The sequence below is a fragment of the Oryctolagus cuniculus genome, chromosome 10 (genome assembly GCF_051225735.1).
Source record: "Oryctolagus cuniculus isolate XC-2025 breed Fujian yellow rabbit chromosome 10, ASM5122573v1, whole genome shotgun sequence".
Taxonomy (NCBI): domain Eukaryota; kingdom Metazoa; phylum Chordata; class Mammalia; order Lagomorpha; family Leporidae; genus Oryctolagus; species Oryctolagus cuniculus.
Window position 1 is genome coordinate 65543496 of NC_142876.1, and position 17389 is coordinate 65560884.

A 17389-nucleotide genomic window follows, 5' to 3' on the forward strand; every position below is an offset into this window, starting at 1 on the left:
TTTGTTCTGCTTGGTATTCTCTGGGTTTCCTGAATGTGTGGTTTGGTGTCTGACGTTTCTTTTATGAATCAGTCATTATTGCTCCTAAACACTCCCTCTATTCCTACCTCACTTCTTCTGGTGTTCCCACTGCACGTACTTACACCTTAGTGGCTGTCCCACAGATTTTGGATGTTCTGGTTTGTATTCAGTCTTGTTCTTTGTGCTTTTCCTTTTGGGAAGCTTCTGTTATTCTGTCCTCGAGGTCAGAGATTCTCCCCCCACACCACAAGCCACGTCCAATCCAATGAGCCCTTCGAAGGCACTCTTCATTTCTAGTACAGTGTCTTTCATCTCTTGTATTTCTTTGGGACTCTTTCTTAGAATTTCCATCTTTCTGCTCACATTGTCCATCCAGTCCTGATGCTGTCTACTTTATCCATTAGAACCTTTAGTGGACTAATCACGGTGGTTGTAAATTCCCAGTGTATTACATCCAACATCCCTGCCGTATCAGTCTGGTTCTGTAGCTGGTTATCTCTTCAAACTATGTGTTCTGCCTTCCTGCATACCTCATGTTTTTTTCCTTGATACCTGCATGTGGTATATTGGGTAAAAGCAATCACGTTAAGTAGGCCTTTAATGATGTGTGGGTAGGTGTGAGGGGAGGCGTTCTACAGCCCTGTGATTAGATCCAAGTCTTAAGTGAGCCTGTGTCTCTGGACTGTGACCTCATGATGCCTCTTGGTCTCCTGCAACCCCTGCACTTAGCAGGGGCAGGATGGTTAAAGCGGAGCGGAGTTGGGCAGGTCCATGAGGCTCTGATAACACTCTAGTAGGTTAGCCTCTGGTAGAAGAGCTTCTGTTGAGGGCAGGCCTGGTTCAGAACAGACTGCACTGGTGTATTTCAGAACAGTTACTGTCCACCTCCTCCTGGAAGCAGGAGGAGATTGGTGTGCAGTCTTCACTATGAAAACCTGGTAGGGCTTCTGAAGGCAAAACTCGCAGAAGGCTGGAAGCCCCCGCAGGAGCAGCCCTCCCCAGAGATGCTGGTTCTCAGGCTCGTCTACACTGAGCTACCATCAGCGGTTTGGTTTTCCCAGACTTGATGCTGAGTCTCCCAGAGGCTCTGCTTGTGAAGTCTTTGCTCTCCCTGTTCGCCTTTCAGACTGTGCAGTGCGGGGCAGTGGTTTGCCCTGTGACCTCAGTTCTCTGACCTAACAAGAGCTGTGGGTGTTCGTGTGCCCGGCTTTCTCTTGTTAGGCTGCAGTAATGACTTCCAAGCTCCTTTCTTGCTGGCTTGGAACCTGCAAGTCCTTTCTCTGATTTTTGTGACCATATTTGAAGATTTTTGTAGGACACCCACCCACCTACCCCCTGCACTACTAAGGGCCTTCAAAGTTTATACGTACAAGTTCACAGTCTGGAGATTTAAATATTATAGATAAACCATTTGTTGAAAATCAGAATGAGAAATAACTTGCCTGGTGTCTTTGGGTAAGATTGGTAAGGACATTGTTTTAACTTTCAGTGGTTTGTCCTCAGCAGAAGACCATTTCATTAAATTCACAAAGATTTTCTCGTGGTCTTCACTCAAGAAAGAAGTTCCTACGTGAAATCCGGGGTTCAAAGAGAGGAATCATGATTTCTCCTGCTTGATTTTGTTTCCCTCTCAGCATCACTTTGGTTGTTCTAGATCTTTCAGATTCCATATGAATTTTATGATTGCTTTTTCTAATTCTGTAAAGTATGTCATTGGTATTTTGATAGGGATTACATTGAATCTGTATACATTAGGTATAGTATAGATATGTTAATGATATTAATTTTTAAAAATTTTTTTCTTTGATTTTTTTAAGTATTTGAAAGGCAGAGATACAGAGAGAGACAGAGAGAGAACTTCTATCTGCTGATTCATTCCCCAAATGGTCACAACAGCTGGAGCTGAGAGGGTCCAAAGCCAGGAGCCAGGAGCTTCTTCTGGGTCTCCCATGTGGGTGTAGGGGCCCAAGGACTTGGGCCATCCTCCCCTACTTTCCAAGACACATTAGCAGGGAGCTGGATTGAAGAGTTGCAGCCAGGATTCAAACCAGCACCCATATAGGATTCTGGCATTGCAGGTGGTGGCTTTACCCACTATGCCACAATGCAGCCCCATTAATGATATTATTAATTCCAATCCATGAGCAAGGAATATCTTTCCATTTTTTTTGTGTGTCCATGAACAATTCTTTCATCAATGTATTATAATATTCATTGTAGAGATCTTTTACTTCTTTGATTAAACATATTCCCAGTTTCTTTTAACAATACCTGATTTCAAAATGTACAACAAAGCTATCTCAATTAAAACAGTATAGTGGGGCCAGTGCTGTGGCATAGTAGGTTAAGTTTCCGCCTGTGGCACTGGCATCACATATGGGCACTGATTCAAGTCCTGGCTTCTCCACTTACAATCCAGCTCCCACCCTGCTGATGGCCTGGGAAAGCAGTAGAAAATGGCCCAAGTGCTCGGGCCCCTGCACCCAAGTGGGAGACCTGGAGGAAGCTCCCAGTTTCAGGTTGGCCCAGCTCCAGGCATTGCATCCATTTGGGGAGTGAACTAGCAGATGAAAGACCTCTCTCCGTCTCTCCCTCTGTATGTTACTCTGCTTCTCAAGTACATAAATCAATCATTAAAAAAAAAAAAAAACAGCATGATGCTGGCATAAAAACTGGTATATAGACAACAGAAAAGAATAGAAATCCAACTGATTTTTAACAAAGATGCCAAGAACATACATTGGAGAAATGGCAAGCTTTTCAATAAATGGTGCTGGCAAAATTGGTGTATGTATGCAGAAGAGTGAAATTAGATCCCTGCTTCTTACCATATATAAAAATCAACTCAAGATGCATCAAAGACCTAAATGTAATGCCTGAAACTATGAGATTATAGAAGAAACCATTGGGGAAACACTTCAAGACATTGGCTAGAATAGGTGATGACTTCTTGGATAAGACCCCAATATCACAGGCTACAAAAGCAAAACTAGACAAATGAGATTTTATCAAACTCAGAAGCTTCTGGGTAACAAAAGAAACAATCAGTAGGGTGAAGAGATGTCTGACACAATGGGAGAAAACACTTGCAAGCTACTTTTTCAATAAAGAATTAACTAAAATTAATTAAAATTAAAAATGATAATTTTTTAAAAATTGAGGAAGAGCAGATGAAACTCCACTTCTACAGTTGGAACTGAGCTTCAATTCTAAATCTAGCCTTCCTCAAACACCTGTTATTATGGATGAGACGCTAAGAGCTGTACACAAGAACAAATTAGAATCCCGGGAAATGACTCAAAGCCTCCCTAACCAAGCACAGAACTTTTGATAAATGGGTTGTCGTAAACCCTCTTTACTGATGGTTTGCTGTGATGATGATTGATTCCGTTGGAGAGGAATATCAGATGCTGCCTGCCCTGTGCAAAGCTCTGGTTAGACACTAGGGACTCAACTTGTTCAAAGCATATTTAGTTTTGGGGTAAAGCATAGTATTTAGTTTTGGGGTGATTTATTTATACTTTAAAGAAATTTGGTGATAATTATAATGTAACCTGTAAGGAAATGTAAATTAAAAAATTCTTTACTGAAGATAGCTCATTGTCCTAGAGTCAGTACCTATTCTATCAGAGAGATCTGGTGTCCAGTCCTAGCTCTACTATTTGGACAGGTTACTTAACTTCGAAAATTTTCTCATCTGTAAAAGAGAAAGTAAGAATAATGCCCACAGATTCCTAAGAATAAATGAGAGATCACATGTAGAGTAGAGATCTACAGTAGTTATATGCTATATGTTCATTTATACTTCCTTCCAATACAATGAACTATATAACAGCAGACGTAGCCTCAAATCTTATTTAATTGGGCCACACACGGTTTTATTTTTAAAATATTTTATTTTTAAATTAAATGATTTTAGGGGCCAGCATTGTGGCACACTAGGTTAATCCTCTGCCTGCGGCACCGGTATCCTATATGGGCACTGGGTTCTAGTCCTGGTTGCTCCTCTTTCAGTTCAGCTCTCTGCTGTGGCCTGGGAAGGAAGTGGAAGATGGCCCAAGTGCTTGGGCCCCTGCACCCGCATGGGAGACCGGGAGGAGGCGCCTGGCTCCTGGCTTCGGATAGGTAGCTCCAGCCGTTGCAACCATTTGGGGAGTGAACCAACCAACGAAGGAAAGACCTTTCTCTCTGTCTCTCTCTCTCTCACTGTCTGTAACTCTACCTGTCAAATAAATAAATTTAAAATAAATTAATTAAATGATTTTAATTATTTTTAAATCAAAATATTTTTAAAATATTTGAGTTAGTTGGCAACGTTCAAAGATTAAGACTTGACATAAAATCTGGAAACTTGCAGTGACTAAGACATCAGTCTATGGGAGCTAAGTCACTGCTTTCCCTCTTTTTCTGCAGTCTCCAGAGCTCCCTAAGGTCTTACACAGTTTCCCTCAGTTACATTACCTGCCTGAAGCCAGTGAGACTTTCATGTTTGGAATATCTGATGAGTGTAAAATGTGCTCAAAGGTTAAAGCAGGAAGGCTTGCTGAGGTCGCTGGAAGCCATGTTTTCAAGGAGGTCCTTGGACATACAGTACATGTTTAATGGATATGAGCATGAAGTTGTAGTCTTGACTTGACCTCTGTTTGACTTGAGCATGCTCTCAGGGATCCTGAATGGAATTTTCAAGTGGCTAAGGAAGATCAACAATGACATGTTAGTGGGACCTCTCTGAAATGATTTCCTGCAAGTGGAAGATGAGAAAGATGTTTTCCATAAAAGCCTCGCTTTTATTGGGGTGTGCACCTCCCCCCCCACCCTCAACAACAATAGCAGTACAAGAAGGACACTGATACTGTCATTTCCTAACCTTTAGGATTGGAGGAATTCAAGCAGAACTGGGAAAGTTGCCTCTACTTCTCTATTATAGGCAGAACAAAAAAGAGTATTGAGGCAATTATCTGCTTAAATCAGTCCAAAGCAAAGAAATGTAAGCAGAAAGTGGGCATTTTGCCTGAATTCCAAAGCTAATTATTGCAATTCTCCACTTCAGTGTTCCTGAGGAGACCTGGCCTAAGACTGTTTTTCCAGTGAACTGGCAGATTTAGAAGTGGAGAGAAAATGTGTTACTGTGAGTGCAGCTATAGAGATGGAGGCTGGAGCTGCCTCTGTCCAGAGCTCCTCACGAGAACCTCATGAGAACACACCAGCTCTCACACCAGCATGGCCGGCTGGGAGATGGAAGGCCCTATGGTCAGGTCTGCACGTGGAAAGAGAAGGAGCACCAGTGCCTACAGGGGTCACACTGGCTGGCCCTTCCAAATCTTACCTTTACCCTGCCAAAAATGTTCCTACTGATTTTCATTTTTCCATTTAGAAATGTATCTTCATTCCACCAACTTTTAGCAATAAAAGGGGCAACTTATTAATGAAACCCTTCTGCCTTCAACGTATGAAAATAAAAGATTATTATAACTACAGGCAAGAAAGCATTTGGATTATGTGTTACTTGGAAATGATAATAGAGATTACCCATATGGTGTAATGTTTCAGTGCCTCCCGTTGCATTAGCAATGGCCTAATACGGGTGCAATTTTGATTATGTGGCTCATTTTCAATTCTGCTGTGTCCCAGGTCAATCAATGTCAAGAAGATTTACTAGAAATAGCTGCCATTTTCTTTTGTAACTTCTGCTAGGTGCTCAAGCAAAACTAAAATATTTCAGGACCCAGTTACTTAGCTACGATGGTGTTAGGTTATTTTTGTTTGTTGTTTTGTTTTGTTTTTTGTTTTTGTTTTTGTTTTTGTTTTTGACAGGCAGAGTGGACAGTGAGAGAGAGAGACAGAGAGAAAGGTCTTCCTTTTCTGTTGGTTCACCCCACAATGGCCGCTGCGGCCGGCGCACTACGCTGATCCGAAGCCAGAAGCCAGGTGCCTCCTCCTGGTCTCCCATGTGGGCGTAGGGCCCAAGGATTTGGGCCATCCTCCACTGCACTCCCGGGCCACAGCAGAGAGCTGGACTAGAAGAGGAGCAACTGGGACAGAATCCAGCGCCCCCACCAGAACTAGAACCCGGGTTGCTGGCGCCGCAGGCGGAGGATTAGCCTAATGAGCCTTATTTTATCCCTTCTCCTTCAGTGTCTCTAATTCTATTCTTGTCTTCTTGGGTGCAAAAGCAACCTCTGGTGGGAAGATATATAAAAAGTGGGTTTTACTTGTTTATGTCTATTGGTTTCCCTCAGGTTTTTATAGCTTTCATGTAGGCATCTCTCACTTCCAATTATGAATTTTTCATGGTCAGATAGCAGGAGGCAGAGGCCAGGATTAACCTTTGTCTCCAAGACAATTGGAAATTTCTCTGCTGTCTTCCACTGAGGGAGGGAACAGTGAGGATGTAGCTATGCTAAATGTTCCAGGGAAGCCAGCCTCATGACTTTTTTCTTACTGTCTGCTCTGTAGAAGTTTGCAAACCTTGATGGGGAACTAATCTGGGTTGACTTGGGATTTGGTCCAGTGTCACAGCCTTCTGAGAATTCACACATGTCCCTCTGGTTCTTCCGAGACCTGAGCTCTGCTGTCCTTTGCTCCTTTATACTAAACTCCAGTGACACTTTCTTCACTCCTCACCTGGTTTTGTTCCTTACTCTCACCATGTGCCTTTTAGATTAATTCTTGGATTTCAGGTAGTACCCAGTTCATGAGGATTCAGTCAATTTTGTGATGGTCTGAAAGCGATACACGTTAAGTAGAAACCACACTTCAGATCTTGAATTTTTAATTTTCGTGGGGCTAGCCCTGTGTGGTCCAATCCCCTCTTGGGGTACTGGGCAGGAGTAGTGAGTACAGCTCCCACTCAGTCCCGTGATCACAGGGCAACAGCTGAGGCTATCCAGTGTGCTATGCTGCTGAGCTGTGAGCTTCTGTGGGTTAGAAGCATGATCTCTTCTTCCGAAGCAGCTCTGATTCCAGTTTGTCTTGGATGCATAAAACAACCTCTGATGGTAAGATAAATAAAGCTATCTGTTTATGCTGGTTTCGCTTTGGTCTTTATGAAATATCTAATACGGATTTATAATATTTCCAACTTGCATTGGTTTATTGCAACAGAAACCCAAGATCAAGTCAAGGAGTATGTATTTCAGTATTACCTGGTAAATATTTTCTAGAGGAAATCTTTTTGACACTGCGTGTGGAAATGTACACAATTATTTAGTACCAGTTTCTGACTCTAGAGCATATTAGTAAGCAGGAGATGACTTTGTTGTTCTAGGATCATTGGCCATTTTAATTTAGGTTATCTAGTAGGAGAAACACAATGTTTTAGACCGTGGTTTCTTTGAGGATAGGCAGTGAATGCTTCACATTCCCATGGATGCAACTTGGCAAGCTGGCTGCCTTATAGAAGGCACCAGAAATAAATGACTCATTGAATATCGTTAATTGAGAAGAAATTATTCCTGAACGTTGGCCAGTGCATAGGCACAAAATTCCCCTTGTCCATTCCCATGTGTATCTACACGACTGAATTCTCTGTCCTAAGGAAACTGGCCAAGAAGCGGAAGGAGACGATGAGCAGCACCCGGCAGGAGATGACTGTGATGGTGAACTCCATGGACAAGAGCTATGCTGAGCAAGGCACCAACTGCGACGAGGCCTTCTCATTCATGGACACGCACAATCTGAATGGGAGGTGTAAGTGCACATAGTACTTGGCTTCTCATGCTTCTCTCTAGCTTTCCAGGATTCTGTATAGCACTGGGTGATTAAACCGATACAAGAACTTCCTAAAGAATTCTTGTGCCCTGTTGGTTTCTCCAGTTACTTTAAGTGATCCTGAAAACTCCACGCGCTGTGGATTGCTTAGCAGTGATGTTGTCCCGGGGATATAGGAGCAGATCAGAGAGCGCAGGAAACCACACTGAAGTTTCTGTAAGATTTTGAGAACATTAATGTGATGAAGCCTTGAGTCGCTCCAGTGGGAAGGCACCTGTTTCTCATCATCCTTTTTGTTGTTTAGATCCCATTTGTAAGCAAGCCAGGTGTGGAATTACCCAAGGAAGCCTGTTATAAAACAGTTCCCTAAATGGCAGTAACAAGTTAATTGTTTATTTGTTTAGTAGACAGGTTCAGCTTTTATTATAGGCTATTAGTAGCAATTAATAAATTAAACTGTATTTCAACTTCCCAAGTCTTAACACTTCACACCAGGTGGGTAAACCAAGCTCAGCTAATACCTTACCCCACTACACCTGTGATCCAGGTAGAAGGCATTATTCTGGGAAACTAACAATTAGATTGACTATATGAAGTACAAGAGGAGCAATAGCTCTCAAGAGCCCAGAGGGAGCCCCCGTTATCTTGCCCACTCTGTGGGCCAGGACACACCTTCATCAAGTTCAAAGTTGCAACATTTGTTTATACTTTGGCTGATCTGTTTTCGGGGATTATTTTGTGCCTACCCTCCATAAATACCACAGGGGAGAAAAAAGGATTTTTCACCCTCCTCCTAGTTTTTATTTATTTTATTTTATATTTTGTTTGAGAGGTAGAGAGACAGAGGCAGAGCTCTCATTCACTGCATCACTTCCCAAATGCACTCAATGGCCAGGGTTGTGCCAGGCCAGAGCTGGGAGCCAGAAACTTGATCCAGGTCTCTCAGTTGGGTGGCAGGGGCCCAAGCACTTGAGCTGTCATTTGCGGCCTCCCAGAGTGCCCATTAGCAGGAAGCTGGAATCAGGAATAGAGCCAGAACTCGACCCCAGACACTCTCATGTGGACTGGGCCAAACCCCCACTCCTCCTCCCACTGTTTGAGCTAAGAGAAGGTCTCATCACACCTCATCCCTTGGGAGTGACCCTGGTGGTGAGCCTTATCATACCACTCTCTTAACGCCTGTAAAACAAGAGAGTCCCACAGCTATTATAAAAAGGGTGGAGGTATGTATAAGATCTTTTCAGATTAGGAGAAAGTGCTAGAAGCTTATGAAATTGGAAGATTTATTTATTTATTTGGCAGATAGAGTTAGACAGTGAGAGAGAGAGAGAGGCAGAGAGAAAGGTTTTCCTTCCATCGGTTCACCCCCCAAATGGCTGCTACAGCCAGAACTATGCCGATCCAAAGCCAGGAGCCAGGTGCTTCCTCCTGGTCTCCCTTGTGGGTGCAGGGGCCCAAGCACCTGAGCCATCCTCCACTGCCCTCCCGGGTCACAGCAGAGAGTTGGACTGGAAGAGGAGCAACTGGGACTAGAACCTGGTACCCATATGGGATGCCGGCACCACAGGCGGAGGATTAACCAAGTGAGCCATGGCACTGGCCCCAAAATTGGAAGATTTAAAACCAAGCATAAGCACATTTGTCAGAGTGGAGAATAATCTGTCCTCAAGGCAACTATGAGTTGTACCATCAACTGCAATATGCTATAAAAAGAAATATATATTTTATACTAAAAACAATATTTTGATGCATCTTATTTTAACAGCAAGGTAAAATAATCAGTGCTTTTATATCTTCTTTGCACATTGTTACCAACCATGTGAAATGTCTAAGGTAATAAAGAGGTTATTCTCCCTGGCCCTTACATATTTTATAGGTACTCGGGTTTGGGTTTTTTTGTTGTTGCTGTCGTTTTATTTCTGTTTTTGTTTTTTGGTTATTGATTTCATCAATTGCTCTCTTTTTTTCCTGGCAGCTTATCAGAAACATAGATTATAAATGTGATCCTTCTCTATTTTAGAAAAATATCTTACAAATGATAGGCAGCCTGAGTTCTGGTCCTGGTTCTGTTTTGTACCAATTCGGCACTTTAAAATTACAAATGCAAGTCAAGCACTGTTCTAAAGGAATGACTCTTGCAAACTACAGCAGGTTAACCTGTCATCAGGAGAATTCTAGCTTGTAGTGTCCACAGGGATTGGAAGGGGTACGCATCGATAGGATGACGTAATTGCATGGTAGTGTTCTCATCAGGAACACAGCATGAAATAAATCGTATAACTATTGCAGAGGAGTGAAGGTTTAGACTTTGGTTGAAGCACTTGGAGTATTCAAATCCTTACTTTTAAAGAAATGAAAGTGTTTTCAAAACATCAATCAATTAAGACATTAAAGAGATTTAAAAGACTAATTTTAACACAGGAAATATCCATTTTTAATGGAATCAGATAAATTGGATAGAACTGACTTTCCCTCTTAATAACAGGAAAGAAGAGAAAGTATACTAGTGGTGAGTGTTTTGCAGAAATATTTCAAAAAAGCAAGTGTATCTGTAAGGATTTTAGAGACTAAGAGAACGGTATGGACTATCACCTGCATTTTTCACAAACCAAGTCATAGCAATGAGGAAGAGTCTCTAAATATCAGGTATATGAGGAAGGAAAAGCTTTAGCAAGCTTCCAACACACTGACATTCAGAACGTTCTTCAAAAGCCATTTGTAAACACATGCCTCGTCTGCTTTTATTTGTAAAAATTCAGCTTGATGTGGCAGCAGAACGAGCAAAGGCTAGGAGTCCAAACAGAGGTTTGATTAAATTCTGTGTTCAACATGGTGGGCATGGTTGGTTGCAGGTTTTTCCCTCATTTGTGGCGGAGGAAAAGTCGTTCGGTAGCAAAAGGGTGCGTGTCCTCTAAAGACCAAAGAACCGGCCAGAGACACCCAAGAGTGGAGGTGGTTACCGGGTAGATTCGGGGAATCTGGTGACTTCTTCACCTCAGGCGTCCACACGCATGTGCAGTCGCCACGGCTGTCCCCGGCCACGCGTGTATCTGGGTCTTACCTCCCTACAGCCGCTGACCAGCCCTTCTTTCATTTACAGCTGTGTCCTCACCATCGTCCTTTACGATGAAAACCAACACACTGAGCACGTCGGTGCCTAATTCCTATTACCCAGGTAACGGGTCCTTCCATGGCTTCATGTCTTCGCGGCCCCCTTAAGCAGCCAGCTCTCTCAGCCCCCCCGCGCTAGCGCAGTGCTTGGGAGCTTACGCTGTTGGCTCTGTTTCACCCAAGGCTTTCTAAGGCTTTCTAACGGGAGGTCGGGGGATCTTTCACAGTCATTTACTGTTCTTTCTCTTTTTACTTTCTCTGCATTGACCTGCTTACGATGTATGACAGATCCATTTGTGCCAACTGCAATTCTAGGTGAGAACATTTCCCTTTCCCACAGTCTATGGCAGGAGCAAGGTAGTCAGTGCCGCTCTGTAGCAGACTGGAGTGCTAAGGCTGGACGGCTCAGGGATGATAAGGGCGCTGGGATGGGGTGGGGGTGGCGAGTTGGCTCTGGGAGGAGGGGGTGGGGGTAGATGATGAAAACTTCCTAAAGGAGTCTCCAGTGACGAGAAGGGTTTCCTGCATGTATGTTGGGGACAATTCCACAAGGTTCCCAGGGACAAGCCCAGCCCCAGGATTCTCCCTTTCCATGGTCAGAATTTAAAGTTAGGTCTGAAACCAGGGAGAAAAAAAAGTATCACCCCTCAGCTGTGTACTTCCAAAAGCTGAATTCTGTCCATCGTAATAGTCTTAAAAGTGAAAATAGCTTCTTATTTTCACTTACTGCTAAGCACCAAGGACTTCCATTTCAAAAGAGCATTTTTTTTCTAATGATGCCAAATGTTACACAGAAAAATGATCACAACAGTTTGGGCCCCCTCCCCAACCTGGGAGCCACTCGGGGTGCCCCCTCCCTACCCCAGCATTCTGCAGTGTCTGTCACACAGTGGAAATGCCAAGGAGCTGATGTTCTGAGCAGCGAATGGCAAGACGGCACTTCATCCTCAGATGGTTTATCATGTGTCAGATGTCACGAGAAATGTACTAAAATGTCAGCCCATGTGGGCAGAATGCATTTGAAGTATGAAATATTCCCAGCAGGGGGTTACAGACAAAAATTCCCGTTTGTCCCATATCAGAAGGGTGAGGAGAAATGGCATTAGCTGGCTGTGATAACCACACAAGCATGCGCTACTGTTGCATCTGAGACGCACAAATAACCCGAGTCTATCACGGCTGTGTTCTCTTTCTACTACTAACCTTACCGAGAAGGAGCACAACACAAACGACTTCCAGGTATATAACGATTCATCGTAGCCAGAGTTCCATCCTCAGCTGTTTGACTTTCTTCCTGATTCTCTTTATAAAGGTTTTATCTCTTTGCAACATAATTTTTTCCCCCTGTGCTTCTCTTTTCTCTAAGTTGTTAGGATTTTTGTGTAGAGGGTAATTTGTATTTTCCTGAACATTCTTTGGGCTTAAGCAAGTTTGTTGCTTGAGGAAAAAGAAAGAACCAAGACAGGAATGTAGGAGTAGACATAAAATCGAATTCTTTAATTTTGCACCCATGAAAGCCAGCTACCACCCCCTGCTTTTTACCAACTGGAAGAGAAAGAAACCTTCAGTCTTATTCTTTGCATAAGTGGGGTGACAGGCTACTCACCGGCACCCAAACAATGTAAGCTATCTGCAGATGTCATTTGCAGAGTCTTTTGAGGTGAAAATCTGCCATTTCTGTTGTTGTGGGGACCTCCGATCCCAAGGTTCTGACCTTGATGGAGCTGTGAGTGGGGAGGAACTGAGATGCAGGTCGTTAGAAGGACGAGACCGAGCAGATTTCACAGCAGGATGAAGATTGAGCTTATTAAACAAATAACATTTTTTTAAAGTTGCTGCTTTGTTATTATGAACACTAATGGCCTCATAAAAGTTGGTTAGGCTTCTTGAAGGAAGAGAGTTGAACGGACAATTCAGGTAGCAAAAGTGACGCACATCATGAGAATGTCCACCAGCGAGACATACATTGACCCTGTATAGCTTATGTGTGTACCAAAGTCACCAACAGCAGTACCTGGGAACTGTGTTCCTTACAGCTTACTGGCTGCAAATGAGACGCTGCATATTGCATAAGAAGAATTGGTGAGGTTAACACTTGAAGCCATGGAAGGAAGACAAGCTGTGTATCTACTCTGGCCCTTCCAGGAGATGGTAGCAGCTATAATTTGCATTAAGAAAAGAAGAAATGCTTTGTTATGAATCAGCGCTGGGCATTATCAAATCCTCTGGTACCTTTATCTTTTATCCTCACATGCTTAGGTGCCCAGATCCAACACACAGAGTTTTAGTATATCCTTACCTCATTTGCTTGCAAAGATCGATACCTGGATGGGTGGATAGATGGATGGATATGGGGGTGTGGGATATGGGAGGTGGAACCTCTCCCATATCAAAACATATAACATTCATTGTAATTCAGATTTTTCCAACCAGCTTATTAAAAATTCAGGATAATTCATTAAAAACATAGGTAGAATTAATATTCAATTCCTAGAAAACCATCAGAACTATAAGCAGCAAGCATTTCCTCTTCGATATTTTTAATTAAAAAATCTTAGGGGGTAGTTTTTAATAAATATAGGAAATTAATATTTTGTCAGCCATATTTTTTAAGAATCAAAGGAAACTTGATTAATCACTCTTTTAAGCAGAATCAAGAATTTCTAATAGTAGAGGTAACCCAATTTCATAACAGATGTTGCCTGAGAAACCTATCCCCTCTTCAGTATGTACATACTAGATAGCAGCAGGCTCTTCCTGGGTGGACTTGGAGGCGTTTTAAATGCGTTAAGACATGTTCCACGCCGGTAATGAGGCCAAGGTGTCATAGTGCAGTGTGGGAAGATTATGTACAACAGTGACAGTGGTTGTAGCTCTGTGGATTTAAAACTTCCAAAAATACCCAGGTCTGGGATCTGAGCATCACCAGGTTGCTGGTGTATCCAAGTGAAAGGCCTGAATCATTTAGGGGAAGCCTAGGAGGTCAGCCCACAGTGGAGAGCGTATTAATTATGTTCGTCCCATAAGGCACAAAACTGAGAGAACAAGAGAGGCACAGAGGGGAAACTAATTAATGTTCCATTTATTTTAGCCTGAAGAGCAGGGCTTCCTGCTGGAGCACCTGAACACTCCAGGGATTCAGTCCTTCAGCAGGGATCCTGGGTCCCAGTCGACAAAGCCTGGCAGTTGCCAGCAAGCAAATCTGATGTGACAATTCCCAGGTTTATGGGTGACTGTGAAAATGGGAACCTATGAATTGCTGAATTTCAAAGCAAATCCAAATGAAAGAAAATCATAAAGTCAACTTACCACCCTTTTTTATTTTGTCTTTGTGTCTTTAGCCACCTTGTAGTGATCCAGGTGCCATTTCAGCAAAGCAACATAGCTATACACTTGTGTACCACCTTTCATACCATGCATCTCAGGTGCTTTGCAATGCAGACAGAAATGAGGTTCCAAAACCAGGCCCAACTCATTGAGCACCCCAACACTAAATGGCCTTTGGAGCCGAACCTCTCAGTAAAAAAACTAAAACCAAAAAGGAGAGCTGAATTCCCTACTGAAAAACAGTATGGTAATTTTGAAAAATTGAGCGTATCCTTTCTATGCGTTTTAATTCTTTATACCTTGAAATCAGTATTTATATAATATTCTTATTTAAAGTGATTTTAGCTTTGTATTTTAATGATGCCCATCCTCAATCACAAAACAGTTAAAGGGATTCAGCATTACAATGAATTAACCTGTAGAATGTGGACTTCTTAATCTAATAGCACTTTCCCGCAAGACATTTTTAATAGCTATCATTTTCTGCAGTTCATTCATCTAACTTACTAGTAGCCCATGAAAATACAGTCTCTTTAGGCTTGTTTGACCAAATTTTGACTTTAACTTTGTAGTACAATTTGGTTGACTTCTTCAAGAAATGTAAACAACAAAGATGTATTGAATACAAATATGCCTTGTTTAGTCATTACTTGGTTCATGGGGAAATGAAGAGCAACTATGACACTGATTTTAACCTTTTTATTATTGAGTGTTCAAATTAAATACCTCCATCCCCACGTGGTGGGAGACTTGAGGTTTTGCCCTCTGACCACCTCCAAACAGAAAACTTAACCAGAAATTTAAAGCACAATATAAAAACTACCTGTAATTCTTCACACAGTACTATTGCTTATGCCCTGTTTCCTTTTTCTCCTCCTCTTTTCTCCTGAAATGTATCTTCTTAAAAGTGCCAATAAATGGTAAGTTCCCCGATTCGCCCCATGGAAAGGTCGCGGAGGGAGTGGGAGTGTGTGTCTAACCTGTAGATTCTGAAGAAGCCAGCTGGTGGCACCCTGTGCTGGCCTGCATGTTCACGCTTGTAGAACATTCCATGTTTGCTGTGTTGGTCCACAATATCTTGTCAGCCTTTCAGATACCAGAGCATGCAAAGTGACTCATCAAAACGTTATCCCCAAACTAAATTCCCGTTTATTGACACCATGCTGCTTTAATTTCCACGTTTCCATTGCTAGCTTTATAAGCCAAACCATTTTGTGCACTTTTCTTTTGCTCATACAACATCTGTACAGAGTGTATTTACTTCATCATAAAAACTAGCAATCTAATGTTTGGAGGAACCCAAGACCAGTTTTGCCCCAGGTCTTGATGAAGTTTCAGACTGAAACTTCTACAAACTTCAGCACGGAAAGGCTAAAAGACTCTTCTCAATTAGCTTTGTGAAAGCAATATCTCGTTTGGACTGCTTTGTAAAAGCAACGATTTCTGCCTCCTTCCTATCAGTATTGCCAATCCCATTGAAATTTCTGAACATTTAACTTTTCTTTTTTGCTGAGTCATCGTAGTGATTACCGCAGCCTTAGGTTGAGGGACCTCAGCAGCCAGCTTCTTAGCATTCTCAGTGATCTTGACCTTGCCTTCTGGATCTCCCTCATTTTCCCATCGGCCTTCTTTCCCCAGATGAGACCCACACAATGGCCAGCGATACCAGCAGCCTGGTGCAGTCCCACACTTACAAGAAGCGCGAGCAGACAGACGTGCCCTACCAGACCGGGCAGCTTCACCCCGCCATCCGGGTGGCGGATCTCCTGCAACACATCACACAGATGAAGTGTGCCGAGGGCTACGGCTTCAAGGAGGAATACGAGGTGAGCACGAGCTCCTCGTCGGAGTTCTTTACCAGTTTCTCGCTGAACATGGGGCCAGGTGCTGTGCTCCCAACTCATTCCACGAGCCACAGGCAGCCTAGAGAGATGCAGAGAGGGATCAGGTCTTTCATCCATGCATCCACGTCCAACACTTGTTACCAAGGCATTCACTCATGGGCGTCGGATGGAAAAGGAAGAGCTTTTACCATTTTCTGCAAAAATGTGCATTGATGATAGGGGTCCACCAGGCTGTCATCTCCCCTTTCTTGATCACCCTCCTTGACATTTCATGTAATTAAGTGCGATTTTAAGTCCCAATAATTTTATAGATGGTATCTCAGGAAGAAACTATTCACTTAAAGCAGTTACAGACTAACCAGTGATGTCATGTGTTGGGAAATTATCAATGAAGACACTGGCTCCTGTCGTGGCTTTGACAACAGCTGTTATTGTCTATCAGCCCAGAGAGCATGCTGCTGTCTGGATTCTCGCATGGACAGTTGTTGTGGGCACTTCCCGGAAAGGTGACATTCTTCAACTCTATGTAAAATGCAAGGCTTAATCCTTCACAGCCTCTGCCAACAGCTATTTCTGTTGGAAGGTCGTTCACGAACTGAGAGTTGATTGATTGTCTTGAGCAAGTCTGATTCAGAGAAGCTCACCATCACCTGAGGGTGTGTCTGTGTAGGGGGACAAGGCAGAAAGCTTGGACTGCTCTGTTTATGGTCATCGATGAAGTAGTATACTTAGAGTAATGATAGGATTGGACAGGTAAGTGGTTTTTTAAATCTCAGGATGTGTTTCTGGTTCCATATGTACCTCACTAGCTCATGGCTGGGAAGCATCTTGTCCAGAATTCAAGTATTGTTTAAATCAGCTCCTCACCTGTCTTAAAGCATATCAGTTTCCAACTCTGTTTCCCCTCTTCTTGTGGGCACACTCGTCAGACTTAATGTTATACCCCAGAGGTTACATTGTCTTAGGTCTAGCTCTCATTCCAGTCTTGATCATCTAGTGCTCATTATGGCATCCAGTGTGCAACACCTGGTACCAATATTGGCCTTGCTACTGCTGTGCTTTTAGGAGGAGGTCTTTGGTCCAAAGCAGACAGATAGACACATTTTCTCTGCTAATGTGTGCATCCTGGTACATTGCCAGTGACCTCAGCACAGAAGGCGGCAAAGCCAAGGAAACTGATCCAAACCATGCCCCAAGGGCTGGATTTCAGTCCAGAGAATATTTTCGAAGGAAGTTCTACATTTTAATAAGCCTGAAATTCTTAGATTTACCTTTAGCTGCTCAATGTATAATTCAGTGAAATTGACTGCCTTTGCATATTTCCTCATGCACTTTTAAAGGCTAGCTTAGGAATTAATAGGATTAAGAGTAAGACT

At 42.9% G+C, this 17389-nt stretch overlaps 1 protein-coding gene across 11 annotated transcripts in view; it reads left to right on the forward strand.

The window, feature by feature from the left end:
- PTPRM (protein tyrosine phosphatase receptor type M) overlaps positions 1-17389 on the forward strand; it is an 884286-nt gene that overhangs the window by 695282 nt on the left and 171615 nt on the right. For 6 of the 11 annotated variants that reach the window (XM_089305318.1, XM_008261054.5, XM_089305320.1 and 3 more), the window contains 4 exons: positions 7559-7710; positions 10832-10906; positions 11131-11157; positions 15808-15995. In XM_089305318.1, the coding sequence (XP_089161444.1) occupies positions 7559-7710; positions 10832-10906; positions 11131-11157; positions 15808-15995 (442 nt within the window). The remainder of the gene's footprint in view (positions 1-7558; positions 7711-10831; positions 10907-11130; positions 11158-15807; positions 15996-17389) is intronic. The other 5 variants (XM_089305319.1, XM_008261055.5, XM_089305321.1 and 2 more) reach the window with 1 other exon arrangement.